This window comes from Bombina bombina, chromosome 5, assembly GCF_027579735.1.
Source record: "Bombina bombina isolate aBomBom1 chromosome 5, aBomBom1.pri, whole genome shotgun sequence".
In the NCBI taxonomy this organism is placed as follows: Eukaryota; Metazoa; Chordata; class Amphibia; order Anura; family Bombinatoridae; genus Bombina; species Bombina bombina.
Genome location: NC_069503.1, coordinates 876,266,631 through 876,283,430, shown reverse-complemented (window position 1 = coordinate 876,283,430; position 16,800 = coordinate 876,266,631). Strand labels below are relative to the sequence as shown.

Here is a 16,800-nt window from a genome sequence, read left to right as displayed (position 1 = left end):
TCGTGCGGACATGGCCCAGCACTAGCAGCCCGCTGCAAAAGTGGATCAGTCCAAGGGAACTTGGAAGCCTGTTTAGACTTGGAACAAGTCCAAGCAGAAGAAGAAGCCCGCAGATACTAAATCAGCATGAAGGGGCGGCCCCGGACCAAGTAGGGGGCAGATTGTCCCTCTTCTCCGAAGCCTGGTTGCAGGACGTTCAGGACCCTTGGGTTCTGGAGGTTGTTGCCCAGGGTTACAGGATAGGGTTCAGGTCCCATCTGCCCAGGGCCAGATTCCTCCTGTCAAACCTGTCTTCAAGATCGGAAAAGAGAGAGGCCTTTCTAGATTGTGTGAGGGATCTCTCCTCTCTAGGTGTTATCGTACCAGTACCCCGAGCAGAAAGGGGTCTAGGGTACTATTCAAATCTCTTTGTGCTTCCAAAGAAGGAGGGCACGTTTTGCCCAATTCTGGACCTAAAGTGTTTAAACAAGTTTCTGGCTGTTCCATCGTTGGAAACGATCAGATCTATTCTGCCCCTAGTTCAAGAGGGACAGTTCATGACGACAATAGACTTGAAGGATGCTTACCTTCATGTTCCAATTCACAGGGACCACTTCAAGTTCCTAAGATTTGCGTTTCTGGACCAACACTTTCAGTTTGTGGCCCTTCCCTTCGGCCTGGCGACGGCCCCAAGAGTCTTCACGAAGGTTCTGGGGGCGCTTCTTGCAGTGGCCAGACATAGGGGCATTGCTGTGGCGACCTATTTGGACGACATTCAAGTCAAGGCACCGTCGTTCAGCCTCGCAGAGGATCATTTGAGGGCTCTTCTTTTATTGCTCCAATCTCACGGTTGGAAGATGAGCTCAGGAAAGAGTTCCCTGGTTCCCAGCAACGGGGTGGAGTTCCTGGGCACGATAATAGATTCTATGTCCATGAAAATATTTCTCACTGATTAACAACGCAGGAAGATTGCATCCACCTGTCTTGCCGTTCAGTCTTACTCAAGCCCTTCGGTGGCTCAGTGTATGGAGATGATCGGGCTCATGGTTTCAAGCATAGACGTCATCCCTTTCCAGGTTCCATCTTAGACCTCTTCAATTGTGCATGTTGAGACAGTGAAACGGCGATCATTCAGATCTATCACAATGGGTATCCATGGATGCTCGGACCAGGGACTCCCTATCTTGGTGGATCCGTCCGGAGCATCTGTCCCTGGGGACATCCTTCCTGAGACCGTCCTGGGAGATTGTGATTACGGACGCGAGTCTGGGAGGATGGGGAGCTGTTTGGGGTGCCAGATTGGCACAAGGAAAATGGACTCAGGGGTGGGGTCTCTCCTTCCGATAAATATTCAGGAACTTCGAGCCATCTACAATGCTCTGAGGGCGTGGGTGGAGTCCCACAGCTGCTCGCTCTCAGCGATCCACATTCCAGGTGTGGACAACTGGGAAGTGGACTTTCTCAGCAGGCAATCCTTCCATCCGGGGGAATGGTCTCTTCACCCCGAAGTGTTTGCGGAGATTTGTCTCAGATGGGGAATGCCGGAGATAGATCTCATGGCGTCTAGACTCAACTACAAGCTACCCCAATACAGATAAAGGTCGAGGGATCCCCAGGCAGAGCTGATAGATGCCTTAGTGGTGCCTTGGGGATTCAGCCTAGATTACATTTTTCCACTGTTACCATTTCTACCTCGTCTAGTGGCATGCATCAAGCAGGAGTGAGCTTCAGCCATCCTGATTGCTCTTTCGTGACCGCGGAGGACGTGGTTTGCGGATCTGGTGGGGATGTCATCCTCTCCGCTATGGAGGTTAACCTGTTGCAGGGATCTGCTGAAATAGGGTCCCTTTCAACATAAAAATCTAGTTTCTCTGAGGCTGACTGCGCGGAGATTAAATGCTTAGTCTTAGCCAAGAGAGGTTTTTCTGAAAGTGTGATTGACACTCTAGTTCAGGCAAAAAAGCCAGTCACTCGTCGTTTCTACCATAAGGTGTGTACTTGTCCTGTTGTGAGAAACACGGATATCCTTGGCACAAGGTGAAGGTATCCAGGATTCTGTCTTTTCTCCAAGAGGGTTTGGAGAAGGGTCTTGCTGCCAGTTCCTTAAAGAGAAAGATTTTAGCTTTATCAGTCTTGTTGCACAGGAGACTCGCTGAGCTTCCTAACATTCAATCTTTTGTTCAGGCTCTGTCTAGAATTAGACCTGTCTTTAGGCAGTCTGCTCCCCCATGGAGCTTAAACTTGGTCCTTAAGGTATTGCAGAGGGTTCCGTTTGAGCCTATGCATTTTATTGACATTAATATTCTGTCCTGGAAGGTTCTCTTTCTGTTGGCCATTGCATCGGCACGCAGAGTACCTGAGCTAGCTGCTTTTCAATTCGAGCCTCCTTATCTGGTCTTTCATGCGGATAAGGCTGTTCTTCGCACCGGTTTGGGGTTTCTTCCCAAGGTGGTGTTTAACCGTAACATCAATAAGGAAATAATTGTTCCTTCTTTGTGTCCTAACCCTTCTTCTTCTAAAGAGAGGTTGCTTCATAATCTGGATGTGGTTCGGGCCTTAAAGTTCTATCTTCAGGCTACGAAGGATTTCAGACAGTCTACATCTCTTTTTGTGGTGTATTCTGGGAAGCGCAAGGGGCATAGAGGGCTTCTTCTACTTCTTTGTCCTTTTAATTGAGTAGCTTGATTCACTTGACCTATGAGACAGCGGGACATAAGCCTCCTCAGAGGATCTCGGCTCATTCAACTAGAGCTGTGGCTTTGTCTTGGGCCTTCAAGAATGAGGCCTCTATGGAGCAGATTTGTAAGGCGGCTACCTGGTCCTCCTTACACACTTTTACAAAGTTTTACAAATTTGACGTTTTTGCTTCTGGGAAGCTGTTTTTGGGAGAGAGGTTTTACAGGCTGTGGTGCCCTCGGATTAGGGACCGCCTTTTTATCCTCTCTGTTTCATTCAGTGTCCTCTAAAGCTTGAGTATATGTTTTCCAAAAGTAATGAATGAAGCCGTGGACTCTCCTCCCCTTTAGATGGAAAACATAAATTATGCTTACCTGATAATTTTATTTCCATTGTGGGGAGGAGAGTCCACGGCTCCCACCCGTAGCTCCGGTGGGCGGACCTAAATTTAATTATCTTTTGGCACCATTTATACCTTGATATTTCTCCTACTGTTCCTTGTTCCCTTGGCAGAATGACTGGGGGATGAGGGGAGTGGGGGAGGTATTTAAGCCTTTGGCTGGTGTGTCTTTGCCTCCTCCTTGTGGCCAGGTTCTTATTTCCCAAAAGTAATGAATGAAGCCGTGGACTCTCCTCCCCACGATGGAAATAAAATTATCAGGTATGCATAATTTATTTTTATTATGTAGACACACATTTAGCTTTTCTATGGGCACTTTTAAATTGTTTAAAAAAAAAATGTATATATGGCCTTGGGACAGACTACTCTTTTCCCTTTGCTTTGCATGCAGGTTTTTTAGTGTGCTTTGTTTTTCGCCCATCAGCCTATTTGCGCGTGCCTGGCTCCCTCACGTTTGATTACGTTCGTCAGGTTTGCACACGTTCCTTAGCCTTCTAGGTTAGTTTTGTGCACCGTCTGTAAAGCTAGCGCACATCCGTGCGTCGTTGTGCGCACGCCGGGTTAGTTTACATTTTACAGTTATGCGCCCGTCAGGTTTTTTGCTGCACTTTCTGCTTTTTTATCAGTCATTTGTTTGGCGTGCATTTGTTAGTTACTGCTTAGCTCGGCTTAGCCTGCATTGTCTCTTTAAAGTTGCTTAGGTGGTGGTATATGGTTTCCTTTCCTCAAGAGCTTTCTTAAAGGGTTTTATAGTGCTTATTGCATTGCTTTGCTGTATGCTATTATGGAGCAGCCAGAATCTGTCCCTAAATTTACCCTAGAAACTCAGTCTTGTAAACACCTTTCTTACCATTATTAGGTATGCTTATTATAAAAAAGCTGAAGTGCCTTCTTCAGCTCAATTATGTGGCTCATGTTAAGATTTGTTGATGCATACTGACCAATCTAATGCTGTTTCTTTAGATACTAATGCACCTACTCTTTGTTCATTACAGGATGATGCTGATGGGGTTCCTTTGGCTATGAAGTCTTTCATTAACGCTGCTGTCTCTAAGGCTTTGGCTGCTCTCCCGCCTTATTTGGAGGCAGGTCAGCCTCCGCCACACAGGATTACAGCTCATTCTACTAGGTCAGTTGCCACTTCTTGGGCTTTCAAGAATGAGGCTTCAGTTGATCAAATTTTCAAGGCAGCTACTTGGTCTTCTTTGCATACTTTTACTACATTTTACTATTTTGACGTTTTTGCTTCCTCTGAAGCAGCCTTTGGTAGATAGGTCCTTCAGGCAATTGTCTCTGTCTGATGATTATGCCTGGTTTTTTTAAACACATTTTTTTGTGGTTGTGGATTTTTTTCTCAGTAAAAAAGATGTTTTTTAAATCCCTCCCTTTATGTTATTACTCGTGGACTGCCAAATCTTGGGTATTAGTTCCCATGAGTAATGGATTGTGGACTCTCCACCACCTGTATGAAAGAAAACATAATTTATTCGTACCTGATAGATTCATTTATTTCATGGTTGTGAGAGTACACAAGCCCCCCACCCTTTTTATTTTCTTAGGGTTATTTTATTTTTTTTTTTTAAACATTTTTTTTTTTCCCCCTGCTCCTTTTATGGCTCTTTTTTCTTTTTTTTACCTCACTTCCTTGGCTATACGTTAGACTAAAGTATGTGTGAGGTAGTATAAGTTTTATTGAGCTCTTGGGGTTTGTTAATCTTTGCATATATATATATATATATATTTTTTTTTATTTTTTTTTAATCTAGCACCCGTTTATCTTGCATAAATAGACAACATGGAGGAGCCCCCTAATAGCTTCTTTATAGAGATCAGAGACTTACTAGAGGACTACAGCTGCAGGAAAATATACTGGCTGCAATTCTGTCGGTGAGCTCTGGAGCCGGACATAAAGTTTCTGCATTGGTAGCTAGGCCTGCAACCACCCAGATAAGTCTGACACAGCTAAGTGGTTTCTCCCTTCACCAGCTACACAGCTTACTGAGAACTTACCGGATCTGATGGAGTTACAAAGGTGGCTCGATCGACTGTGATAGCATGAAGGTCCATTCAGACTTTTCAGGAGAGACCTTCTGCACAGTGACGCTAGTCACCCTAATTGATCTACCGGAGTTATGCTACACAGCACATCAGTCTACCAATTTAAACATACAAGCAAAGTTCTTCAGTTCCTTCATATTCAAAGTTGAAAAAAACCCTCCAAAAGAGCTCTTTAATTCCTCAAACCAGGGAAACTGAATAATAGATTCAGTATCAATGAAACTGCCTCTAACAGATAAATGCAGATTCAAGTTCCAGAAGGTTTGTGCTCTTCTCCAGCTCACTTCTATTTCTTCACTCCTTCGATGCATGGTAGTAATACGTTTCTGGATAGTTGCTTCAGATGCCAGAATTAATTTACGTCCTTTACAACTAAAAATGTTGCAGCAGTGGAACAGAGATTACACGGATCTTTCTCAGATGATTTCCCTAGACTTTAAAACAAGTCAGTCCCTAACATGATGTCAGACTCACCTATCTCTTCTTTAGGGGCCTCTTCTCCATCCAACATGGGTGGTGATCACCACGAATGTTTGTTTTTTGACTTAGGTACAGTCTGGGGGTCATAAAGTGGGTAAGAAGTTTGGTCTCCTTGGAATACAATGTTACCAATCATCTTGGAACTCTGCACAATCTTCAGGACTCTCCAAATCTGGTCCTTATTTTGACAGGAATCATTTCTGTAGTTCCTATCAGACAATGTCACAGTGGTGGCATACATCAATTATCAGCTTGCACATTGAAGTACCTTATCAATGAAAAACACCCTCATTGCATGATTTCAGCAATCCACATCCCTAGTGTAGACAACTGAGAAGCAGACTTTCTGAATCAGAGGTATTTAACCAAATTGTCGTTAGGGTTTGCCAGACATAGATCTTGTTTGAATCACAAGCTACCCAGTATTGTGCAAGATATTGGGAACCACAGGAGACTCTCATAGATGCTTTAATTACTCCCTGGTTGTTCAATCAGCGTTACATGTTTCCTCCTTTTGTGTTGCTATACAGGGTAATAGCCAAGATAAAACAGGGATAATAGTCTGCAATACTGATTGGTCTGGTATTGCCTCACTTGGTATGCAGATCTAATCCACCTTCCTCTTAGGAAGGACCATCTTTCTGGTATTGGCTCACAGGCCTTGGTATGCAGATCTAATCCACCTTCCTCTTGGGAAGGACCATCTTTCTCAAGGTCCCTTATTTCATCAAGAACTCAAATCTATATATTTGATAGCATAGCGATTGGACACCTAATTTTGTCTCGGAGATGCATCTCTAATCAAGTGATTGACACTTTTATTCAAACATGTCAATCACTTTTCTGTTTCTGGTGTGAAAGAAAGCGTTACCATTGGAATTTCATTTGAATTTTTTGCATACTACATTTTTTACAGGATGGTCTGGAAAAAGATTTATCGGTCTCTTGCCTTGGTCAGGATAAGAGCGGTTTTCAGACCAGCTTCTATTCATGGAATCTTAACCTGGTTTTGGGAGGTCTTCAGGCTCAACCTTTTGAGCCTATGCATGGTGGTTGATATTCAGTTTTTATCTTTGAAAGTTATTTTTATCTTGCTTGTTTCCTCAGCCAGAAGAGTGTCTTAACTTTCTACTCTATTCTTTGATTCCCCTTACCTGATTTTTTTTTAGGACAAGGCAGTGTTGAAAACCAACTTTCCTTCCTAAAGGGGTATCTTTGTATAATATTAATCAGAAAATTGGGGTTCCTTCTTTCTTTACAGCTCCTAAAAATGATAGGGACTTTTTTACAACTTTGATGTTTTCAGAGCTTCAATAGAGAGAAAGCTACAGCAATTACTTTAGCTGCTTGTCTTAAGGCTTTAATTCACAAACACTACATATTGATGAAAAAGTCTCCCCCATAGCGAATTACTACTCGCACTATTAGAGCAGATGCAACCTCTCGGGCTTTCAGGAATGAAGCTTCCATTCTACAAACGTCTAAGGCAGCTACTTGGTAATTTTTACATGCATTTACCAAATTAGACCATTTTGACACATTTCCATCTTTTGAGGCTGCTTTTAAAAAGAAAGTTCTGCAGGTCTATGTGCCTCTATGTGCCTACTTTGTGCCATACCTGCCTTAGCTGTTATCCTGCCTTATTTCGTGGTGTTGAGGGTCTGACAATACATATAACTACTTAAAGGATTACTTTCTGTTATAATTTTTAAGCTAAACAACTAACATATTAAAGTTAATAACCATTAATTAAAACCTACTGACCTATATTTTCTCCAAAACGAAGTTTCATAACGTTCTAAAAGTTATATCTTTTATTCGCCGATGATGTCACGTTATCCTGCCCACTATTTTCAGCACTGAGTGTTCAAAATACTTAAACCAATAACTTTGTGTTTAAAGCGCCATTTTGAAACCTAGGTATTGTAAACGGATTGGTACAGAGCAAAGGATACCCATGGAGTAGGTTTGGAAAACAATTAAATTTGCAGACAAGATTTCTGATATATGGTAGAGATATGTTAATGAAATGCTATTGATAAAAAGCGTATTTGGGGTCGTTAGTTAGTAACAGGCATAGAAAATAGTTACTTACAGTGGCCCTTTAATTTGGAGGTCATGGTGCATAGTTTAAAGTGACAAACCCAAAATGTTTTATTCATGATTCAGATAGATCATGAAATGTTTAAAATCTTTCCAATTGAATTATTTTATCTAAATTGCTTCTCTCTCTTGATTCATTGTTAAAGTGAATACCTAGGTAGGCTGAGGAACAGCAATGCACTACTTGGAGCTAACTGCAAATTGGTTGCTGCACATATATACCTCCTGCATTGGCTCAGAGTTCAGTTTGCTCTTGGTACTGTGTTTTTGCTCCTTCATCAAAGGATAACAAGATAATGAAGCAAATTTGATGACTATGAATATGGCCATAATCCAAGCTGCCTGAGAGCTCACTCCCCTCCACTTTGCACTGCGTGCATTCTGCAAACTATAGTGCAACACTCTGTGGTCCCAATACAAAAGGTGCAGTAATGAACTACAACTATTAGTATGCTCCCTTCCGTCCTCAGGAAGTTTAATAGAAAAAAAAACATTTAAATGTCAGTTTTTTTTCTGCAGTTTTTTCTTCAGGTGTAGATAAAAAAAATCCTGTGAATGTCCTTTGCAATGTTTTTATCAGAATATGATTCACTGTTTGAGTGGGATTACTATGGAAATTTAGGTTCAGGTTTGTTTTCACAATACATTTATTTTGTTCTTGTCAGAGCACAGTGAAATATGGTATAACAAAAATGTAACAACTTCAACTTAATGTATCTCAGGACAGACTATGGTGATCATGGCAAATTTTAACTTTATTATCTTTAACAAAATGTCACTTGATATCATTATTTTCATAGGTACTTTCTAGCGTTAACCCATAATCTCGGATTTGTAAGATTCAAGGAAGTTTACATTGCAGCTGCTGAAGTCCTGGGACTCGTTCTGAGATACATTGCTGAAAAAGAAAAGGTGAGTTGATACTTTTAGTGTTTATAAATAAAAACACAGTTTTTTGTTGGTTGCTGCACTAGGGTATAAACTAATAACATGAAGTGCACCGGCTAACATGTTTGTGTGACCTAAAACGTTTATTTGCCCTCATTTTGTCAAAAATGTTTTTGTATTTTTTTACACTTAAGGCATCAGATGGTGCAGTGTTTGGATACGTAGTAAAGGAACTAAAACGGCATCAAAGCACTAATAAAGAAGACAAATTTATTATGTGTTTGAACAAAATAGTGAAGAACTATCCACCATTTGCAGACAGGTACAGTTATTTCTTATTTTTCTACCACATTCTTTTGGTTTCATATCTGATTTGCTGTTAGTTGTTTGTTTGTTTGTTTTTAGGTTTATGACTGTTGTTCTCTTCTTAATGCCTAAACTTCATGGAATTCTTAAAACCCAGTGCCTGGAAATAATAATGTATAGAGCTGAGGACATACCTGACCTATTTGTTGAGTTAAAGAATAAGGATTTCAAACAGGTCATGAACAACAGGTGAGTACATTTATTTGGCATAAGTTGTGAACGATTACATTTCCATCTAATACGAGGAGAGTCCACTGCTTCATTCATTACTTGTGGGAAATACAGAACCTGGCCACCAGGAGGAGGCAAAGACACCCCAGCCAAAGGCTTGAATACCTCCCCCACTCCCCTCATCCCCCAGTCATTATTTGCCTTTTTGGAGATGCAGGGAGAGTCTTTCTGCGAAGCCATCCAGACTCGTATTAAGAGCTCCTTAAGCAATCGGTGTTGACAAGTTTCAATGCCTGCTTTCTTCACTCAAGTCCATGTCAGGAGCGATGCTACACACTGTCAAACTTGAGAGGCCGTGTTCCTGTTCCACAGTGTTGATTCTGTTAAGATTGTTTCATTTTTTATATCTGTAATGATAACGCAAGAAGACAGCGTCACAGTGTGATTCCTTTATCTGTATAGAAACAAAGGTTAATATCTCCGGAAGGTGATTATTGAACAGGGGGGATGTATACATGATTGCTTTATTGTGTTTTTTGCTGCGACATGTGTGAGATGTGGCTCTGGCAATGTGGAACAGTCAGGCTTTTCCTTCCTTTGATTACTGCGCAGCCTGTTTCAGTTGGCGCACTTCTTCTTGGTTTGCAGGTGCGGTCCTGCACAGTACTCCATGTGACCGGGTGTGGCTTCTTTCTCTTCCTTTTCCTGACCGTCAGTTGCAGGAGGCAAAAATTAGTTCTCTGTGGGCCTGGGTCATAGGAGGTGGTGAGTGCCCCGGCCATTGGGAGTATAAAGGTGCCATTTAATCTTTTCTATAGTCCTTATTAAAGGTGCAAGCTATGGAGGACTAATGCCTTTGTTTATTGTGAGGAGGCTTTGGTATACCCGCCTACTCAACTATGTTCCACATGCCTCGATAAAATAGTGATATCTAAAAGAAACAAGTTGTTTAGTACCACTGAGCCGTCCACCTCTGAGGGGTCCCCGTCCTGTGTGGTGCGTTCCCTACATTCATCTCCGATTACACATGCAGCTCCCGAGTGCACTTCTAATACTCCTGTGGGAGGGGCCATGTTGCTGCCCGATTTTGCTGAACAGTTACAAACTGCGGTATCTGTGGTCATTAGTGCTTTACTTTGCCAGGCCAAGCGCAAGCGAAAGGTTAAACATTGCTATCCTTCCCAGGGGTCTTCTTCTCCGATGGATGTATCTAAGACTAGATTATGCGCTGATGCTGCGGATTCCGATACTTCGGAGGACTCTCTCTCTGGGTCGGAATCTGCGGTCTCTAAACCTCTGGCTGCGGAGGAACCAGACTTTAGGTTTAGGATGGAGAACTTACGCTTTTTGTTAAAAGAGGTGTTAGCGACTCTATAGGTTCTGGAACCCAAAGTTACCGGAGGAACCTTCTATTCCTAAGCTTGATAAAGTTTATGAGGACAGGGTAGTGCCCTCGACTTTCCCAGTTCCCATAAACATGGCAAATATTATTAAGAATGAGTGGGAGAGACTGGGTTCGTCTTTCTCCCCTTCTTCTTCGTTTAAAAATTTGTTCCCGGTTCCAGATTCTCAGCTAGAATTGTGGGTATCTGTCCCTAAAGTGGATGGAGCTATCTCCACGCTCGCTAAACATACCACTATCCAGCTTGAGGATATTTCATTATTTAAGGAACCCATGGATAACAAATTAGAAACACTGTTAAGAAAAATGTTTCAGCACACAGGGTTCATTTTTCAACCTGCAGCTGTGGTTGCGGGAGCAGCTACCTATTGGTGCAACTCTCTGTCAGAAATGATCGAGGTGGAGACTCCCCTCGATGAGATACATGAAAGAATTAAGGCCCTGAGGGTAGCTAATTCGTTTATTTGTGATGCTAATATGCAGATTATTCGCATATACATGCTCTTCTGTGCTGGCCCGGAGGGCCTTGTGGTTGAAGTCCAAGGGATCTTGGAAACCCTCTCAGTCTTGGAATAAAGCCAAGCAGAGCAAGAAGCCCGCCGAGACAAAATCGACATGAAGGGGCGGCCCCCATGCGTCTCTGGATCTCCTAGGGGTCAGACTCTCTTTTTTTGAGGTTTGGTTGAGAGACATACAGGATCCTTGGGTTCTGGAAGTTGTTGCCCAGGGTTACAGGATAGGTTTCAAAACTCATCCTCCCAGAGGCAGATTCCTCATGTCAAATCTTTCATCAAATCCAGAGAAACAGAGCCTTTCTAGAGTGCGTGAGGGATCTCTCCTCTCTGGGAGTCATTGTACCGGTATCTCTAGCAGAAAGGGTTCTAGGGTACTATTCAAACCTTTTCGTGGTACCAAAGAAGGAGGGCACATTTCGCCCAATTCTAGACCTAGTGCTTAAACAAGTTTCTATCGGTTTCATCGTTCAAAATAGAGATGATAAGGTCTATACTGCCCCCAGTTCAAGAGGGTCAGTTTATGACTACAATAGACTTGAAGGACGCTTACCTTCAGGTTCTTAAGGTTCGCCTTTCTGAAATCGGCACTTTCAGTTTGTAGTTCTTCCCTTTGGTCTGGCAGAGGACCACTCAAGTGCTCTACTCCTCCTTCTGCAATCTCATGGATTGATAGTAAATTCAGGAAAGAGTTCTCTGGTTCCCAGTTCCAGAGTGGAGTTCCTGGGCACGATAATAGACAACATTGCGATGAAGATATTCTTAACAGACAAGAGACGTTGCAAGATTGTCCCCAGCTGTCTTGCCCTCCAATACTCCTCAAGGCCATCAGTGGCCCGGTGCATGGAGGTGATTGGGCTCATGGTATCCACTGTAGATGTCATTCCATTTGCCAGATTCCATCTCCAGCCTCTTCAGCTGTGCATGCTGAGGCAGTGGAATGGCGATCATTCGGACCTGTCCCTACTTATCTCTCTGGACAACGGGTCGAGGGAGTCTCTTTCTTGGTGGCTCCATCCAGACCAGCTGTCCCAGGGAACATCCTTCCTCAGACCATCATGGAAGATTGTGACTACAGACGCGAGTCTCTTAGGTTGGGGAGCGGTTTGGGGTGCCAGGAAGGCACAGGGCAGGTGGAATCGGAAGGAGTCTCCCGATCAACATCCTGGAACTTCGGGCGAACTTCAATGCTCTGGAGGCTTGCCCTCTCCTGGGTCCATCCAAGTTCATCAGATTACAGTTGGACAACATTACCTCGGTGGCCTACATCAACCACCAGGGGGGAACGAAAGGCTCCCTGGCCATGAGGGAAGTATCTCGAATTCTGGAGTGGGTGGAAGCCCACGAAAGCTCGCTATCAGCGATCCACATCCCGGGTGTGGACAACTGGGAAGTGGACTTTCTCAGCAGACAATTTTTTCATCCGGGGAATGGTCTCTTCATCCCGAAGTGTTTGCGGAGATTTGCAACAGTTGGGGGACTCCAGAGATAGATCTCATGGCATCCAGACTCAACTTCAAGCTACCCAGATACAGGTCACGTTCCAGGGACCCCCAAGCAGAGCTGGTAGATGCCTTAGCAGTGCCTTGGGGATTCAACCTAGTGTACATATTTCCACTGTTACCATTTCTACCTTGTGTAGTGGCACGCATCAAAAAGGAGCAAGCATCAACTATTCTGATTGCTCCATCGTCGCCGCGGAGGACGTGGTTTGCGGACCTAGTGGGGATGTCATCGTCCCCTGAATGGAGGTTGCCCTGTCGCAGGGATCTGCTAGTACAGGGCCCCTTTGTGCATCAGAATCTAGATTATTTGAGGCTGACTGCGTCAAGCTTGAACGCTTAGTCTTAGCCAGAAGGGGTTTTTCTGACAGGGTGATTGATACTCTCATTCAAGCCAGAAAGCCGGTCACCCGTCGCATCTATCATAAGGTGTGGAGGACCTACTTACTCTGGTGTGAATCTCGTGGATATTCCTGGCATAAGGTCAGGGTCTCCAGAATTCTTTCCTTCCTCCAGGACGGTCTGGAGATGGGACTTGCCAGTTCCTTACGGGGACAGGTTGCGGCTCTATCTGTGCTGTTACACAAGAAGCTCGCTGAGCTCCCTGATATTCAGTCTTTTGTTCAGGCTCTGTCCAGCATCAGGCCTGTGACATTCTGCTTCTCCTTTGGAGTTTGAATTTGGTTCTGAAGGTTTTTGCAGGGGCCTCTGTTTGAGCCTATGCATTCTCTTGACATTAAGACTCTGTCTTGGAAGGTTCTTTTTCTACTGGCCATTGCTTTGGCACGCAGAGTGCCTGAATTAGCGGCCTTACAATGTGAGCCTCCTTACCTAATTTTCCATGCAGATAAGGCTGTCCTTCGCACTGGACTGGGATTTCTCCCTAAGGTGGTTTCTGATCACAATATTAATCAGGAGATTGTGCTTCCTTCCTTGTGCCCTAAACCTGCTTTTTCGATGGAACGATTACTTTATAACTTAGATGTGGTTCGAGCTTTGAAATTCTATCTTCAGGCTACGAGGGATTTCAGACAAACTTTAGCTTTTTTGTTATCTCTTCGGGGAAGCGCAAGGGGCTGAAGGCTTTTTCTACTTCCCTATCATTTTGGCTCATAGGGCTTATGAGACAGCGGGACATACGCCTCCTCAGAGGATTATGGCTCACTCAACTAGAGCTGTGGCTTCTTCTTAGGCCTTTAAGAATGAGGCCTCTATGAAGCAGATTTGTAAGGCAGCTACCTGGTCCTCCTTACATACTTTTACAAAGTTTTACAAATTTGAAGTTTTTGCTTCGGCTGAAGCAGCTTTTGGGAGAAAGGTTTTGCAGGCTGTGGTGCCCTCAGAATAGGGTCCGCCTCCTTTTTACCCTCCCGTTTTTCATTTAGTGTCCTCTAGAGCTTGGGTATTTGTTTCCCACAAGTAATGAATGAAGCTGTGGACTCTCCTCGTATTAGATAGAAAACATAAATTATGCTTACCTGATAATTTCATTTCCATCATTACGAGAAGAGTTCACGGCTCCCGTCCGGTTCTCTGTTGGGCGGACCTAAATTTCTTTTGTTGTTTTCTTCTGGCACCTTTTTTACCCTGATATTTCGCCTACTGTTATTTGTTCCCTCGGCAGAATGACTGGGGGATGAGGAGAGTGGGGGAGGTATTTATGCCGGAATGGGGGAGGTATTTAAGCCTTTCGTTGGGGTGTCTTTGCCTCCTCCTGGTGGCCAGGTTCTGTATTTCGCACAAGTAATGAATGAAGCCGTAGACTCTCCTCGTAGCGATGGAAATTAAATTATCAGGTAAGCATAATTTATATTTTCTTATCATTTTTTTAATCAACAATAGATTTCTTACAAATAAAACAAAATAAATTTACATAGTTAATATAAATAGAAAACATTTTATCAACTAAGGGCTAAGCGAAGAATAGGTAATACTACAACAATATTGTGATCTTTTTGTCAACACTTCTACTGAGAAATCTAAATCGACATTTTAGATGCACCATAAAACATATTCACACAACTTGCTTATTCATAATAAATTCGTAATATTCGTAATTCTTCGTAATAAAAACTTTCAAAAAATATTGAATGAAAAGAGTGTTGTACAGCATATTCAAATACACTTATGGACTTGAGCATTACAAAAAGATGTGTACTTTAGAGTATTGTGTTTAGTTCTCCAGCAAAACAGCTTTTGTAACATTAGGTAGTATAATAGGTCTAGTTAGTCCACTGCATTTTCTCAAGACATTCTAATGTGAACAATATCTCTGTGTACTGGCTGTTCCCACACACTCAAGACCAGGTATCCCAGACAAAATATTTTCAAATATGAACTGTGTTCCACAGGAAGTGCTCAATATATGAAGAAAATTAAAACAAAAAGTTAAAGCTGTTATAAGTCCTTTTTGGAAATTTGTCATAAAATTAAAAAACATAAATCTAAAAAAAAAGTATCAGACAAAAACAAATTGCAACAGGCTGCTCTACTTGTAATACACATGATGTTTGATTGTTTGTTAAATCTTGAAAGTAAACGCAAACGGCACCAAAATACTGCTTTACCACCAACACTTCAAATTATTTGGCTTTAAAGTTTCTCAATTTGTTTCAGATTTTCAGACAAAGTAGTTGTAGCAAAATCTCATAAAGGGACATGAAACACCAAAATTGTCTTTTGTGATTCACAGATTACAATTTTTTAAAATGTTTTCTATTTATTTCAATTATCAAATTGGCCTCATACCCATGGTATTCTTTTTAAAGAAATACCTAAGTAGCAAGTGTCTGGAGATCACTAAATGACTAGAAATAGTTTTGTCATCTAGTGCTATTGCAAATGGATAAAATTCTTCAAAATGACTGCCATATTGTTCTCCAGACACATGCACACTCCTGAGCTTACATCCCTGCTTTTCAACAAGAGATGCTAAGAGAACAAAGGAATTTAGATAATAGAACTAAATTAGAAAGTTGTTTATAATTGCTTGCCCTTTCTGAATCATAAAATAAAAATGTTGGGGTTTCTAGTCTCTTTTAAGAACTGTATTTAAAGCCACTACTACGCACAACCGGTCTTTATGCCTCTTCCATAACCAGTGGTAAAATAATATAAACTAACTAACTTTCAATTACTCCTGAATTTACTACCTTCCAACTTGAAATCATGACCCATAGATCTGGTGTTGCTATATTTGTAAAAATGCTTCCAGCAGCATATTTATTTTAATATATCGGAAGTCTTATAGGTAATATTTTAGCAGCTATTCTTTAAACACTTCAATTTAAACCTATTAGTACCCCTATAAAATATTCCCCAAAAAATAAAAACACCCCCTAATCTAATACTAAACTACCAATATCCCTTAAAAGGGCTTTTGTAGGGCATTTTAACTAAACAAATTACCAATTACCCCCTAACATTAAAATCCCCCACCCACCAAACCCCCCAAAATAAAAAAAACTAACACTAAAAAAAAACTAAACTACCCATTGCCCCTAAAGGGGCATTTGTATGGGCATTGCCCTTAAAAGGGCAATTAGCTCCTTTTCAGCCCAAAAAACCTAATAAAAAAAAAGCCACCCCAAAAAAAAAAAAAAGCCTAAGACTAAGCCCCAAATAGGTACTCACCGTTCCTGAAGTCTGGAAGATCTTCTTCCAGACGGCTCCATCATCTTCTATCTTCATCCGGAATGAAGGCGGTGCGGAGCTGTCTTCCCCGATGCGTTGATCCGCGGTGGCGTTTCTCTGCGGTGTGGAGGCTCCTCTTCATCCGATGTCCGTCGTACACTGAAGATTGAATGCAAGGTACCGTATTAAATTTGGGGTACCTTGCATTCCTATTGGCTGAAATTTTTAAATCGGCCAATAGGAGTAGAGCTACTGAAATCTTGTTGGCTGTTCTAATCAACCAATAAGATTTCAGTAGCTCTCGTCCTATTGGATTATTTAAAAATTTCAGCCAATAGGAATGCAAGGTACCCCAATAAATATGGGGTACCTTGCATTCAATCTTCAGTGTGCGACGGACGATCGCATGAAGAGGAGCCTCCACACCGCTGAGGACTGCCGCCACTGAGGACCAACACTGACGACCACTGCTGAGGATCCATGCATCAGGGAAGCCACCTACGCTCCGCGCCGCCTTCACTTCAGATGAAGATAGAAGATGATAGAGCCGCTTGGAATAAGACCTCCGCCGGACTAAAGGAACGGTGAGTACCTATTTAGGGGTTAGTTTTAGGATTTTTTTTATTTTTG

General features: G+C 42.4%; 1 protein-coding gene across 1 annotated transcript in view; it reads left to right on the top strand.

Moving 5' to 3' along the window:
- The window catches only part of PRKDC (protein kinase, DNA-activated, catalytic subunit), a 2,064,551-nt gene that overhangs the window by 1,418,799 nt on the left and 628,952 nt on the right, over positions 1–16,800 (top strand). The window contains 3 exon segments of the mRNA XM_053715028.1: positions 8,497–8,608; positions 8,779–8,906; positions 8,990–9,139. Coding sequence (XP_053571003.1) covers positions 8,497–8,608; positions 8,779–8,906; positions 8,990–9,139 — 390 coding nt within the window.